The sequence below is a fragment of the Heliangelus exortis genome, chromosome 2 (genome assembly GCF_036169615.1).
Source record: "Heliangelus exortis chromosome 2, bHelExo1.hap1, whole genome shotgun sequence".
NCBI classification, from domain to species: domain Eukaryota; kingdom Metazoa; phylum Chordata; class Aves; order Apodiformes; family Trochilidae; genus Heliangelus; species Heliangelus exortis.
This window is the reverse complement of record NC_092423.1, coordinates 50,391,434-50,407,943: the sequence shown is the minus strand read 5'-3', so window position 1 is coordinate 50,407,943 and position 16,510 is coordinate 50,391,434. Positions and strand designations below refer to the sequence as shown.

At 41.8% G+C, this 16,510-nt stretch overlaps 2 protein-coding genes across 6 annotated transcripts in view; both read right to left on the bottom strand.

The window, feature by feature from the left end:
• Window positions 1-16,510, bottom strand: part of LSM5 (LSM5 homolog, U6 small nuclear RNA and mRNA degradation associated) — a 591,871-nt gene that overhangs the window by 472,316 nt on the left and 103,045 nt on the right. The gene's annotated exons all lie outside the window — the stretch shown is intronic.
• Window positions 1-16,510, bottom strand: part of PDE1C (phosphodiesterase 1C) — a 286,285-nt gene that overhangs the window by 244,867 nt on the left and 24,908 nt on the right. For all 4 annotated transcript variants that reach the window (XM_071736084.1, XM_071736077.1, XM_071736078.1 and 1 more), the window contains exons 2-3: window positions 4,411-4,461; window positions 336-507 (exon numbers count right to left, since the gene is read on the bottom strand). In XM_071736084.1, coding sequence (XP_071592185.1) covers window positions 336-507; window positions 4,411-4,461 — 223 coding nt within the window. The remainder of the gene's footprint in view (window positions 1-335; window positions 508-4,410; window positions 4,462-16,510) is intronic.

The window sequence follows — 16,510 nt, the reverse complement described above, 5'->3', positions numbered from 1 at the left end:
CTTCACTAGACCACTTTCAAATGTAACAATACCAACCCTTCAAAGATATCTACATATAATGAGCCTTTCTCGAGCATTTTGATTAGTTATGGACTTTATATCTGTGTAGTTCGTAACCTTTTGAGGAAGATAATGAGGTCTAGGGAGTGAAAAAATTTTTCAGACAGTATTATTTATGGACCCTTTTTTTCACTCTTGTTCAGTACAAACTCTTGTTCAGACACCGCAGCACGGAATCCCTCAGTATTGATTTCTTCCACCAAACACACACTACAGGCTTAATCCTATAAAGATACCTTCTAACAGTTATACAGAGAAACTCATATCCATCAGACCTGAAAGATGTTTTCACCAGTGCCTCAGGGCTGTCCACGGGTGGGAGTTCATCTGCTAAGATTTCTTCAGGAGGTCTGGGGTCACTGATGATGGTCGGCTTTGATCTTTCCTTGAGGTTGCCTGTCAGCCCACCAATAATTGTGTTCCACAAGCAGTTTTGTGATTTAGATCCTACAAAAATAGAGTGAGAAGGAAAAATAAATTCATAGACCTATCATCCAGTCTCTCAGCAGTTTGGAGAACAAAGATGCTGCTGCCTTTTACCTTTGCATCACCACAGTCTGGAATTAAGCCTGAAAACCAGAAACAAAGCTCAAACTGGAAAATAAGCGCTAACATTCAGGTCATTCCAAATCCAGGACTGTAATGCTTCCCATAAAAAGATTTATAACAGAACATGGAGTTTTCATATCTCTATAAAAACCATCTCCTCCACATCATATTTAGATTATAGCTTAGCATGTATTCAAGTGGCTGTATTTTAAGCCAAAGAACTAACCAAAAACAAAGTATACAATATTAATCATTGACTTTCACAGATTAAAGTTAACAGTAGTTAAATTATAGGTTAAGGATGTCAGTGAAAGACTAGTATCAGCAGACATAAATCCTTTCAGTTGAAACTTCAGCTTTTCTCAGTAGACATTCAAAAACCAAAATATTTCTAAGGAGGATCTTTTTGCATTTATTTATAAGTATAACCAGGTGCCTCCTTAATGTCATTCAGAGAACCCATCCTCATCTGTAAGTCTAATTCCACTCACAACCTACAATTAACATCCTTCCATCAGATCTACTCCCTGCCTTTGGAGAAGAGAATATGTGACTTACATTTCATAAAATTTAAGTATCTGTTTCATATTTTCAAAAATTTCTAAATGGCTTCTGAATAAATTAGGTACTTCTGAAAAATCCCAGTGATACTAACATACTGAGCACCTGTGTCACATTCTAACTTTCAATTATTATAGAATATACATGGGTGAGCTGACAGATCCCAGGAGCAGTTAAATAGCGAAATACTAATTATTTCAGTTAAGAGACTTCCCACAACAGAGAAAATGTAGCAAGCATTAATTTTACTAGATTCTAAAGTAATAAGATGTACCAACTCTGCTGATTGTCATTCTCCATGGGCTTTTCATCAATATGCAAAATGAAAAAAAAAAAAGACTTCTGACAAATGGGGTATTTCTAAAGTCAGCGATTCTTTTTTATAAGAAACTATACAAGTAAAATTTTCAAATATTTTCCCAGCATTTAGACTTAATTGTCCAGCAGACACCATTAAGAAACAGTGGACTTAATGTGTAGAATAAGGCTGACTTCTTGTTGCAGTATTTGCAGCAAGATGACAAAGTGAGATATCAGGCACAGTACATGCTGCTCAAGGCAGCAGTAGCTTCTTAAGTTTAAAGTCCCCTAAATGGACTGGAATTTGACACTTAACAGTACAGGAAACTGAGCAGCTCTGGCACTAGAATGCGTAACACTTAACTCAATTTTAATTTCAAATCCTTTTGAATAAGTGTAGACACTTGCAAAAATGCTTCTCCCTCATTTTATTGCACCCTGTCAAAGATTATTATAGCTGCGCTAGAGGCAAAAGCAAAATAGATTTAGGTGCTGTAATTTAAAACACAGAACTCTGCTTAAAGAACCAGTTGAGTAGGTGTTCAAATACTTTAATATAGCCTGAAAATATTGTTACACTGCAAATCTAGCTACATGGAGCACTGATAACCCACAACTACCATTCCCATCGCCTCACCTTAACAACACCAACAGCCTTTTCCTCTTCTTTGTTCCTCAACTAAGAGAAACAGCTATGGATGGATAAGGCACGTGTGGATTTCAGTAGGTTATCTTGCCTTTGGTTGCAGGCACAGAAAGTGAGGTCAGAAAAAATGGGTATGCTTTCAATGTTCAATGAGAACCCAACTGGGATCACACTGAAATCTCGGAAGGTTTTACTGCTGACCTCATATGGGCAGCTGCTACAGAGCAATGGAAATCCTGTCCTCTGTTGTGAGTGAAGATGAAGTTATCAATTGCCTTTAAATTAACCATTCGAGTGAATGTGCAAGGCATGACCCAGGGTATTACCCAGTCTCTTGTCTGTGACTCAGACACAAGGATAACAAAGATAATTCTCCATGACTTCAGTTATTGCTTGAATCCTTGTCCTCAAACTGCAGCTTTTTCTGCCATTCATGGTTTTGCATGTTTGATCTGCACTCCACTGTTTGTTCTATGAAGCGTGGTTTGGTGGAGTGGGTTATAGTACTCTCAGCATAAATTTGGGCATCAGCCATTTAACTCACATTAACACAGCACATGCCTCAGACATTTCCCACCTTTCTATAACATAGTTTCCTCCTTCCCATATTCCATGCATTCCCACAGGGCTGTCACCTTATACTGCTCATGACTACACAGTAATCACTAATGATGCCCTATGAGAAGCTAGCTAGGTCATTAAATCATCAACCTGACTCCCGGATCACTAAATTAAACTCCTACTTGTAAAGGCATGGTTTACACTTTGAATTATCTCCCTTTATCCCCTATATTACACCTCTGTGACTATTTCCCAAGCAGCCTTATCTAAGTGCTCCTGTCTGCTCTGCATTTCCTTACTGTTACTCCAGCCTTGATCTCCTCCACACTTAAACCAATGCAGCACTGGGTCATATGATGAGGTCTTGTCCTGTGATTTCATTCATCTGAGTTAATTTAGCCATCCACTGGTCTGTTCTCTTCCATGTAATGCCAGTCACCTCTGCAAATAAAGCTTGGCTGCCTGGATGAGATCCAAGATTAAAACAGAGACAGAACCTGCCTGTACCTGGGTCTCAGGCCTGCATCCTATACATGCTCACCAAAAATAAAGTTCATTTGAAAGGCAGAATCAGAACTGAAATGACAGCTCAGTTCCAAATGTTATGGTGTTGTGTTTGACCTACTTGTCAGGCAATATTTCAGCATTATGTTCTCGTAGCCCAAATATCCAGGAATGAGCAGTACTTGGGCTAAATCTTCCAACACTGTACCCAGTATTCAGGGACTACAATGGGCAAAAAGTGGAGCAATAAAGAACGGGAAAGTGTTTTAATTTACATTTCTCTCCTCTGTGATTTCCTTTGTCATATACATTTTCAGCACTGAACCACTCAAGATTGATAAATAGACCCCCTTTTTAAACTGGACTCTCGACAATGTGAAGAAAAATATAATCTAAATCAGGAATAAAGAATTCCAGTGCAATTTTCTCTTAGTCCCGTTCAGTCTGTTTCATCACCTTGTAAAAGTCACTGCGTGCACCAGATTTCATAGCCACAGCAGCTCCTTCTACACTACCCACCTCGGCTACCTATGTGAAGTATGGCATGCTCAGAGTGCCATCCTGTGACTGAGTGAAATACTGCACCATAAACGTAAATTCTTTTGATGCTTTGATCTGTACCACCCATGGCAAGGACAAAATGCCCTCTTCTAATGATGAGAAGGGAATTTTTCCCTGCTACATGATCACAAATTATCATGAAACGTCATGCGTTGTGAAGAGGATTTCCTCTCTTCCTGCTCATTCCTAGATATTTTATCCCTTGGGTGTTTAATAACCATATGGCCAAAGTCATGGCCAGTTGGTGCTACATTACCAGATGCATCACCTTGTGTTCAAACTTGGGTCCCTTATTTCAAATCCCAAGCCATAGCTTTATTCCGTAGCCTTGTGCATGGAGCAAATGGTGATGGAGGAGCTATCAGTAAGGTCTAATTATATTTTTCATATGCTATTTTGAAGGCTTGACCCAAATCTCTTTGTAACCACTGTAGTCAACTCCAGCTGGTTTTGTGGCAACTTTATTGCAATAAGCTTTGATGCTTTATGCTTGAAACGACAGTAAGGTCTCAGAGCCTTCCATTCTTTTAAATTTGCATCAACCCTTTTCACTAAGTCTGAACCTATTTAAGTGACTTTTCCAACTAAGTACTATGGTTCTTCTGTTTAGTACCATAAATGAACTCTGATAGAGAAACCAACCAGTTAAAAGAAGAAAGGCTACTTACGGGCAAATCGTGAAAGTGGTCGTGCATTTTTGTCACCTGTCTCGTTTGCAACTGAAAAGAGGAAAGAAAAAAACTTTCAGATTTAAACGTTACGTTAAGATTAATCAAATTTTCATGCATATAAAAGAGAGAAGACTTCCCAGTGACAACAGCTGGATACGTAATACTTTTTAAAATGCTGCCAAATATATTACTTTGCATGCTTCTCTGCCAGGTTCATTTTGGCTTTCACAGTCAGGCAGGCACACCTCAGGTGCCTGCAAACATTGTTTTGGCCAACATGGTAATTGAACAATATAATTGCACCACAAGTAGCACATAACAATTCATTACTACAGTCACCTTTATCAAATCCATTTTATATTGAGCTCTTTTCCAGTTCCTAAATAAAATGTAGTTATATCATATGTATTAATGAGTGCAGTAAGAAATAAGTAAGATTATTCCACCTATATAAGGAAATGCACTAGCAATTGTGAAAGCCCAGATGATGATTTAATAGAAAATTAAATTAAATTCAAGGATCAGTAGAATTTAAAACTCTGACATTTAGAGCTGCATATAGATATCACCTAGGATAAAAACAACCCCATACAAATTCTGCTTTCTTCCTGCCTCAGATGCATACAGGCACAGCTCTCAATACTTCCAGGACCCAAGCAGCATGCAGTTAGCCAAGGGCATAAACAACATTTTGGGGTTCTCTCAACATTAAACTACTGATGAAAAAAAGAGGAGCTTTATCAAGGGGAGGAATTACCACCCTGACTTACTTTATGTAATTAAAAGAATCATGAGGAATAGCACTGATGGGCACATGGGGAAGAGAGCATATCAAAAGTGCACACATACACTTCACCAGTTCTTTGTTTTCTTCAAAAATGCTGTTTTCTAGAGACAAAACCAACCAAGCTAAGAAATCCCACAAGATACAAAATCTGACCAGAATGGAGACTTACAGGTTCCTAGCAATGTAATGCCAGCCCACCTACAATGGATTTCTTTAAGCCCAAAAAAACTTTTGCTGAAATTCAGTTATCCTGACAAGTCTTAAGACCATCAGTTTAAGTTCAGCTGTATTTTAGAACCATACCCAGTGTCACTCCAGCTTTCCAGTCTTGCTCTTCAACCTTTACCTGTTGATGAAGGTGGCTTCAGCACTCATCGCAGTGACTAGAGGGACTTTTCGACAGCTCGCTGCATCTTTTTGCTACCATTAGCCAGTAGATGGTGCCCTTAAAACACCGGTGCCTCTCTCAGTCTGAGGCACTCACCAGGCGAGCCAGAACGGGGGACCTGAAGTCTCCCAGCTCCTACAAGACACACTTCCTTCGCTTGAATCCATCACAGGTAACTGCAGCACAACCCCCAGCCAAATAATGTCCCTCAATAGAGGACACTGCATGCAGAGACACGGGAGTGACTGCACAGAGTTGGGCATCTCCAGAAATGTTCTCAGTTTCTGAGTCAAATCTGTCTCTGCTTCAGGTGGTGGCATGGGGGAGGAAAGGCAGCAGCACCCTCCACAGGCAGGGATCAAAAGAGTTTGACCCAGAGAGATCAAAAAACATGTCAGAAAACACTGGCATGTTACAGCCAATATGTAAAGGTTTTGTTTTCATCTCAGTGACACACAGTCGTTTTGGCTGGAAAAGACCTTTAAGATCATCAAGCCCAACCATTAACCTAACTCCACCAAGTCCAGTGCTAAACTATGTCCCTAAGCACTACATCTACACAGCTTTTAAACACCCCCAGAGATGGTGATTCAACTGCCTCCTTGGGCTGCCTGTTCCAGAGTCTGACAATTCTTTTGGTGAAGAAGTTTCTTCTAATGTCCAATCTAAATCCCTCCTGGCACAGCTTGGGGGCATCTCCTCTCACCCCATCACTTGTTACTAGGGAGAAGATAATGATCCCCACCTTGCTACAACCTCCTTTGAGGCACTTGTACAGGGTTATAGGGTCTCCTGATGATGGCTTGCACACCGTAGGCTGAGAGAGAGACTGTGAGACTGCTGTCTTCTGGTATCTTCTAGGTGTATCTCTGTATTGCATCAGAGCCTAGGAAAATTCATAGCATGCACTAATGCCTAACAACTGGAACATCAAGTGACTATTTGAAGGAAATAAACTGCTGAGGGCCTTTTAAGTGCACTCTTACCCACTTCAGAGTATTTTCCCTCTCTGGTGGCAGATGCCACTCCCTGGTCACCAGGGCCTTCAGGTGCACACAAGGTCTCACTTTTGTGTCATCCTCCAGCTGGATAGTGCAACAAGAGTTTTGGGGCACTCCACCCAGCAGCTGTGTTTAGGCAGCTTAGCTCATAGACTCACAGCATCCAACACAACAGGTGTTAACCCCCCTCAAAAATAAACATTTTCCAATTCCAGGCTGTACAGATTTGTTTTTGGTTGTCAGTGCTTTCCAAACAGCAGACAGCGTCATATATAGAATAATCTCCTTCCGTCTGGCATGCAGCTGCAGGGAGCAAAGGTGCAGGTGGAACAGCAAACCAAGGAGCAGGACAGAAAGCTCTGGGCATGATGAACCTCCATTTCTAGCAACATGTGAGCTAACTCCTCCCTGGGGATTATCTGAGACCAGAGAGGTGTGTCCCTAGGTGAGATCTCAGGTTTGTTTAGCCCTGCAGTCAAAAGGGGAAGGATTCAGAGGCAGAGCATTTCTGCATTTGCTCTGTACAAAATGCTTGATGGGTTTTTAAATGAGGAAATTCTGCATTTATATCCTACAGTTGTCTTACAGGAGTCTTTTGAGATGCAAAGAGCTAACAGACCTAATGTATGTGACACTAGTAAATGAGAAGAGACTTTTTCCTCCAGATGGCCTGAAATCTTCTCCAACCCATGTTTATTCAGGCTTATTAATAGTAACATGCTTTGGGGAGAAAGCAGGTATAAATTAAAGAAACTGGAAAAAGAGGATGAATCCCTGAGAGAGAAAGTGATAACCCACCCCAAAGATGATTTCTGATATTCCCAAAGATTTCCTGTACCACTGTCTCTTCAGATAAGCTTATTCATCAGCCACGCTCTGCCCCTGTACACTGAAGTCTGGGCTATTTCCGCCTCTGATTAGATATTTATTCTCCTAAGTGAGTGGGTCCTTCTTCAGTTTCCATCCCACCATTTTTAATTATTCATTTCATACTAAACCACGGACATTTGAGGTTATTTTCCCTTCTAATTTGGAAGCAAACAAATTTAATGAAAGGAATAACATGCAAGTAGCTTTTAAGGAACTTCTGCTCCTTCAGAAAAAGAGCCATGACAGGCAGGAGAAGTCATGTTGTAATCACCTCGATAGAGCAAAACTGAATATTCAAGTGCTGTCTGTGCTCTCTTGTCCACGCAGACAACAAAATACCAAGCCTAAGCCAAATTTCTGCTATTTCAAAAGTATTATGTAGCATCAAAACTGCCTGGAAATCTCAAGACCCCTCTCACTGCAATTACAAAAACATATTCATAGGCACAATCAGTTCTTTGATCACTTGTATGTGAGTTCACTGAGCGCCCACTTCATTGGCAGGCTTAACTTTTTAATGTCTGATCTTTTATACTATTTCCTGCAGTTCACCACCTTTTCCTACAGAAGGTATCAATTACAGCAGTGCACCCCCTCAGCCAATTTAGCTTTCAAAGATCATTTGTCAAGCTTCTAGTGCAATGCAAAGAACAACATATCACTTCGTAGTACTGACTCATCAAGACTGACAGACAATAGCACATCATCTATATTTTGACATAGAATTCTCATAGCTTTCTCTATGAAGCTGAGAGGCTGAAAAAAAAAAAAAAAAAAAAAAAAAAAAAGTCAGGTATTTTTTACCCATCAGTTTACACTTTTTTCAAGGAGACTTATTTTTTTAATCATCTACCTTATTTTTAAGGTAGATGACCTTAACTATGTATTAACTATGTATTTCACCCTGCCAGCAAATTTGCCAGTTTAGGAAGAGGAAAGCTACATTAGATAAGGTGAGAACACAGATATATAGATAAATCTAATATTGAACACACAAACTGACTAAACACTTCTCTAGGATTTTGCTTTTTATTTTCTTTCTTTTCTCCTTCAATGCTACATATTTTGAATGGAATTCCTGTAAAAAAAAAGAAAAATCTGTAGATTGCCCTAACATATTATCTCCTAGCATTCCTTTCCTTTAAAATTTGGGAGAATAAAAGGCAGTACTGTGACTGCTTAACTGTGTCTGTCTACCTTTTACAGGCAAATCACAGAAAGATCATCTCTGGAAACGGGCAGGTTTTGCTCTCAAGGACTGTGATGCTACTAGATGTTTTATAAGCTTATCAAGCTTGATCTTAAAAGTAGACTTGTTTTTATCTTATGAGACTTTGCTGGAACCTGACTGCAGTGATCTAGCATTTAATTTGTGTCAATTTATATCACTTTGTTCCTGCAACAGAAGTCTCTTTAAAGTGAAGGATTTCTTTTGTCTGGTGCTTAATCCTCTTCTGACCTGGGCACCGAAAGACTGAATTTCCACTTTGCACTATTGTTTTGTGGACTAAACTGACCATGATAATCTAGTTTTGCCATACAGAACAAGTATCTCATATCCCCTCCCTGCCTTTACTGAACCGCTTCAGTGTCAGTTCATTTTCTCACAGTTTGCAAACATTAAGAGACCTCATTCTTGCCTGGTCACACGTTAGTTGTGTGCTGTGACATCCCCCTCATACAATTAATAGACTCTCAGGTCATAGCAGAAGTTCTTATTATTAAATCCTCATCTGCATGATCTTTTACTCCTCACTACTTAATTTCAGCCCTAGTTGTTCATTCCATCTTCTAGGTCATGTACCTCTTCCTGTGAGATATGCCTTGTGTCATCAGCAGCAATTATCACCACTTTCCTCTTTTCTGTATCACAGTCATTAACAAAATTCCTACACAAGATCAATCCCACGCAGGGATCTGAAGCACAACAGTACTGAAGGAAGGCTTTCCTGGTGGCTTTCTGACCCATTCAGAAGCCCAGGTTCCTCATGGGGGGATTTTGAATCAAATAAGGAGATCAGAAAAGTCTTAGACCAGATGAATAATGCCTCATAATAAGGACAATGCTGCTTCTGAGAGTTTTTATCCAGCACTACATAAATGGCAAGCACAGGAACCATGCAGGAAGTGTGCACATTGCTAAGCCAGGTATTATCCAGGCTCCTCTAGAATCAGTCACCCAAAGAGTTTTCTAGAGTATTGAATCCCATTACTACATGGGAAATGCCAGCAACTTCATATGAATAGAAATGCTTGTGCTGTAAACATTGGTATAGGTGGCAAAAAACACATCCTATAAGAGAAACTGGTACACAAAGTTACAGAGATATTCAGCAAGCTTTTGCTGATAAAAAATACTGGATGACTTGATTATCTCTGGACTTAAAATTCTTATTAGTCATGACAAGCAAGTAATAAATCACAGAGGTGGAAAAGGCACAATATGTGTCTCTTAGACATACCCTGCAGATCACAAAACACATTTGAAACAAGAGTTATGTTTCCAAATACTTCTGAAAGTCAGGAAACCACAATCTTCACTTACAAGTAATAACCAAGAGGCCTACACCACCCAATACTTCCTGAAATAACTCTTAATGGATTTTTATTGCTGCTGTTTGCCTGGCAATGTCACTCTATTCCAAACATTGTCCTTCTTCATTAACTGGGAGATGAACACTATCCACAACAGATGATTCATTTTCCTTATGAAAGGATCCTTACACTGCAGGTTATTTGCATCTGTGACGGGGAAGTTTTTTCTACAGTTGAAAACACAATTCCTTCAGGCAACTGAAGAGAGCTGCTGCCTCATTCTGGAAGGACTCTAACTCTGTGCAGATTTCAGAGGTTCTGCATGTCATCAACAGCCACAGAAATGCTTTCAGAAGGGCAAGGTGTACCCAGGGGAATTCTAATAGAGAAATAGGTGCAAAATACCAACCTAAAAGAAGCAAAACTATTCAACATTCTACAGAGCATCAGCCAAATTTTATTGAGAGGTAAAGATACAAACACTGAACTTGCAAACTGTGGCCCTATGGCACCAAAAGACTGAAAGGGCACTGATGCTGGGTTTTGGAGATGACTGGAGATGAAGGAAAACAAGAGCAAACATCACCAACTGCCTGCACCAAAACCACCTTCCTTGTACCAAGGCCCATGTTGAACCTCAAAACAGAGAAGCAATCTTTGGTGATCTATCCAAACTATTTATATATGTTCTGCAGACCGTATTTCCCAGCTCTCCAGGTCATAGAAACTCCAAGCTGTGCTAATTCCTAACCTCTGCCATGCCAGCCTTCAGAGTACAGAAAGCACAGCACCTTTGCCTCCCTGGCCATGCACACATACACCTCTGGCACACTCAGTCACCAACAGCCTGTGATGGACCCATAATTGCTTGCTAAGAGCCTGAAAATATTTGCAAATCAAGAAATGATGGAATATGTATATTTATTAAGCTACCTTAACTTCTGCCTTTTGGAATATGTTTGTTGGGTTGGTTTTTTTTTAACCTGGAAATGTCCATGCTGATTTTCTACATTTAGCTGACATGTCTTACTCCTGGTAGTTCTAACAGATTGCCCCTTGTAGCACACCCACTGACATCTTTCTCCTGAGGGTAATTACATCTTGAAAGCTCTGTTGAGTTTGTGTATTTCTGTGCAGTGAACCTAAGACAGCTAGATGGAAATAATAAACCATAAGATTTTCAGAACAGGATTCTGCCCATGTAGGCTACCATGACTTCCAGCTCACTTCCATTAGGTAACACCTCATATTAACAATAGCATAGTAAGCAGACACATGAAAGGGGTATCAGATCTGGTAGCAAGACATTCTGCTGACTGACATACCCTTGCCCACCAGCAATCCTCTGTCTTTGAGCTCTTCCACCCACTTCTCTATTGCTTATCATTCTCCCCTCAACTTGTAGGACTTGAGTCGAGGTGTGGCCATCACTGAATGAACCCAAGTATGTTTGTCTCTGGCTCACACTGTAATCCTTACCCTTTTTTAGTTATACTTGTATGTCCAGATACCCCAGGCTGACTACAGCAGATTGGACTAGAGAGGAAATCCCAATGAAAATTTGCAGAAGCTCCTTACTTCTGTAGTATCCTTGATACACTCCTTTTCTCTCTGCTCTCCACTCTTCTTGAGCCTGGAAAAGTTGTATCTTCCCAGTAGAAGTATGGGAAACATCTGGCCCTGGCCTTGATCATTTAATCCAAGAGGCACATCCCCTGTGTCACAAGGCTCTAAAAAATAAACTGATCACTCTGCAGTTCTGTATACCAATTGAGACAGATCACTGGACAGCACATAACTTAGCCTGGCTCAGTTTAGTTTTTTTCAAAATCCTGGCTTATCACTCATATATATTTTTTCATAGTCACCAATTAGGATGTGGTTACCACTCTGAAACTGCCCCCCTTGTGCAGGTGGATCCTAAAAATGTAACAGCCCTGATTCCAAGTCCTTTGCAAGTCAGCAGAAATTACCTGTTTTCCTCAGGGACACCAAGTCAAGTTGTGAGGAAGAAGCATTCACTCTACTGAACCAAGCTCACAACTCCAGGTGTCCAAACACTGAACACCAAGTCACAGAATACAGACAGCTACCTGTACACCCCTGTGATGCCACCAAGTCACTATTTATTTCATAGCTCTGGATAATGAGATGATGTCTAAACAAAAAGACAAATTTCAAGAGACTCACAGTAGAAGTATTTAATTAATGGTTCAAAACGGTGCCAAGGGCGGTTCAGACTTGACATGAGGAAACATTTCTTTACAAAGAGGGTAGTCAAACCCCAAAACAGGCTTCCTGGAGAGGTGGTTGATGCCCTATGCCTGTCAGTGTTTAAGAAGCATTTGGACAAAGCCCTTAATACCACGCTTGAACTTTTGGTCAGCCCTGAAGTGGCCAGGAAATTGGACTTCATGATTGTTGCAGGTCCCTTCCAGTTGAGCTGAGTTGAGATATGCTAATGCTTATGCTATGCCATTCTTTCTACTTCCTCCTTTCCCTAGCTTTACACCCTGAGGAATTCTCTGATGACATTCCTTCTCAGTCCTGCACTAGCAGAAAGCACTGAATACCCATAACCATGTCCTAGCCTAGGCACCAGCTCTGTAATATTGGATGAAGGATGCATGTACCTTCTGATGAGGATGAGAGCTGTGGACCTCACAAATTTGCCTAACCTACAAATTTGCAAAAAACAAGTGTGAAGAGTCATTCTTTAAAGTCTCTGAGTTGATCCAGTTGTGCTGGGTTTCCACAGGATGTCAAAATCACACATCTCTGACACTCTAAGGCAGCACCAAGATCAAGCCCTGAGTCTGAAGCAGTAAGTGCTCCCCAGCTGAACGTCTGCAAAGATTTTTGAGGTGAGCAGTATCTGTTCATTTCCTCATGGATTTATTTTTTCTCCTTGTACTCATTTTTAGAAATAGCTAAACCGTTTCCTGTGGAAAAACGTACTAAAGCACAAGAACCTGAAAAAAAAGAGTACTCCATCAGAGAGCGAGTCCTTCTGGCTGAATACTCAGTCTCCAAAGCTGCCAACCATAAATGCAGCACATGAGCAGCACAGGTCTGTATCTCCCAGCATCCTGGGGGTGTTTATAGGCCTCCCTGCCTGGGACCAGTTTCCTCTGGGAACCCACCAACTACTGCCGAGTGCCCAGGGGACACATCTTGGCTTTGCCTGGGACCTCCAGCCCCTGCCACAGTGATGCTGTTGGTGTGCCTATCTCTGTCCCTGTCTCCTGGATGAGCCTGGGACCTGCACTGCAGAGAGCTGCTCTCCTGGATGGAGACCTCAGGCTAGGTCCAACCTTGTCATGCAGAACTGTTCTGTTCTATTCTATCTCCTGTGCTCATGATGATTTGAATAACTATGAGTGCTATTATCTGAAATGCCAGCACGTTCTGAGCTCTTTCAAGGACACACAGCACAAAGGTTACAAATGGAAACAGGATTTTATTTCTTTTTCTCTGATTGTCTCAGAGCTGATGCTCACAAGCACTGACACAGAGCACATGTGCAGCCAGGAGCAGGCTGGTGCATGCCTCACCTTTAGCTGGAAAGAACATCCCTTGCTGTCTGGCAAAGGCAGCCACAGAGCTGCAGAAAGTAGCAGCAGGAACACAGGCCAAGCTGTCCCTGTCTGCTGAAGAGCGAGAAGGTGAAGAAGGAGGGTCAGGACCAACCACACACAAGAGAAGAGGAATAAAAAGAGGTGTGTGGTAGCATGGGGTATTTCCAAAGTGTGACACGTAGCGATGACAAACACACTTTTTGTATTCCCAGACTTGCTCCTTTGCCGCCGTGCTCCTTGTCCAGTGATCCATGAGAAGCTCTTGTGCCCACCTGGCACTTGTGCTGCACACAGGGAGAGCTGGAAAATGGCAGCTCCGGGTGGTGCAGCCAGGCTGGAGCCCTTCCAAGCACAGCCTGGTTTGCACCAGCAAGAAACCCTGGGGAAACAGAGCCAAGGGAAGAGCAGAGCTGCTCCCACCCCAAATGGGGAAGAGAGCCCGAGAGAGCCGGGGCACGAGTGGTGCCCTGGGGGTGCCAGAGCAGCAGGCGGGAACCGAGCTGAAAGGGCCCAGAGGAGCCCTGACAAGGGGCTGTGCTCAGTGCTACAGAGGAAGGCAAAAAAGCCATGGACACTTTCTAGGCCCCAGTGGGGGAAAAAAAGCCTTCCTCCCCTCAGCTGCAGGGCACGAGAGGCCACGGTGGTGGTACAGGAGCATCAGGCAGTAACCCAGCCCAAATGGGTCAGAGGAGGCCTGACAAGGGGTCATGCTCAGTGCTGCAGAGGAAGGCAAAAAACCCCCGGGGCCCAGGCCAATCTGCCCCAGGGGAAAATTCCTTCCTGACCCCAGCAGAGCTGCTCCCTGAGCATGTGGGCAAGGCTGCCTCCTTGACACAAGGCCTGGTCACTCCTCCCTGGAGATGCCCAAGCCATAATCTCCCTCAGCTTGGAGCAACCTCATGGGCTTCCCAGAGTGGTCAAATGGCTCTAGCCTCATGAAACTTGATGACAAGAATCTTTCCTGCACCTGGCAGGACACCAGTGGGTGCTCCAAAGCACTGGGATCCCTTGCAACATTTCTGTATCCCACATTCAGCCCAGCTGCTGCACCTAGCTCTGTGGGGATAAGTAGAGCAAGATCTGTAGTTCTCCTCAATAAAGGATTCTCTTGATCTTCGCTGCTATCAGGCTGTAAAAGCCTAATAGCTTCAAGCACCTCCAGGTGTGGGTGTTTCTTGTCATCTCCAGCAGCCTCATCCAGCCTTTGGTTTCCCTCCTTCTGCCCCCTCCAAGTAATTCCACCCCACCAGCTCCCCAAGGACTTCATCTCAGATGTCTTCAGGCTGTCTCCGGGCCAGCTCTGCCAGCAAACACAGAAGGATACCCCCTTTTATACTGCCTTGGGGCACTGTGACTGCTGTGTTGCCAGTGGTGCCACTGGGACATGGGGGTGACAGGGACTCCGTGCATGGCCATACCCACTGCAGCTCCACCAACTGCCCCACTACCCAGCATCCTGAATGTATTGTAATTAAGAGTGTAAACAGAGGAAAAGAAGCAGTTTTTCTGCCTTGTTAGAATTCGACAGAAGGTAAATTAAAGATGCCTTGTCCAAAATTGCACAACAGTTCAGCAAATACATTTCAAAAGGGTGTTTTGGCAGTCGAATAAATTACTCTGCCAAAAGAACTATTTGGAAAATAAGAAGGGGTTTTGAGGAGGATGTGTGAATGGCTCTATAAAAGCTCTGCAAAACATGGATGTTTCCCATGGCAAGTACTTATTTTTATTCTTTTGAATAAAAAGAAAGAGCTAAGGCTCTTTTAGCTTCAGCACCTTCAAGCTTAACAATGAAAGCTTAGTATTTCTCAGAGTAAGGAGTGACCTGCACAAATTAGGTTGAAAACTCAGCTTCCTATTAAAAAAATGTCTTTAAAGAAAATATACAGTCAGGCTACAACTGAGCAATGGCATTAGTCCCTAAATTAATCCTAGATGAATACAAATTCACAAGCAAGCTACCTACTTCATTGTCTGAATTGTGAAACCTCATCTGGCTCGTGTGGCTCAGACTGAATCCTATCTTACTGCCACCTTTAAGACACTTGTTTTGCCCATGCTCTTATGCTTCATAAAATGAGATTGCATAAGTGTTATCAACTTCAAATCAGCACCAATTCTTTTGATAAAAATAACCCGCTGTGATGTCTGAGCAATCATAGCTAAATTATACTACCAATTACATACACAGTTCTGTAACAATATTTGTCTGGGGGGTTTGATATAGTAGAGCTTCTTTTACATAACAGTTACACTGCACTAAGTATGAAACAGGTAGATCAATATACTTTTTCAGGGGGAAATATTTTAAAGACTGTACGTAAGTATAAATAAAAAGGCAAACCCCCTCAAACTCTGGAGGAAGATTGAAAAGTGCTTCTTTAAATGAGAATTTTCATCTACTCTTACTTAAGTGAACTGGAGGGAAGATCTGAATAAAGCCATAATTCTTTCTCCCACCTCACTCTGACCATTCAATTCCAAAGATCCAGTGCTTAGCACTGTTCTGAAAGAGCTCCCACTAAGACTGGATTAACTTTCAGATGCTATGACTTTTAAAATAAATTTAAGCTCCTGGTCCCTCCTGTCATTTCCACATCCATTTTTTCCCTTTCTATTAATGCATGAATCATAACCAGAAATCCCTCTCCAGTCCATTAACAAACTAAACATAGCACAGACTGGGAGAAGCATGCAGATGAATATTGTTGCATATGTTTTGATATTAGGGGCATCAGCACTATGAAAATACCTGCAGTTAGCAAATATTCATGTTGCATTCATTAACATTACATGCATTATGAAATAATGGTACTGTGGAAGAAGGAAATTGGCAAGGAAGATTGCTTTGCCACTATATTAGTGTATTAGATTACAGCCTAATAATCCTGTGCTGTACAGAGTCCTAGATGGTTCATTAAAAAAAAAAAAAAAAAAA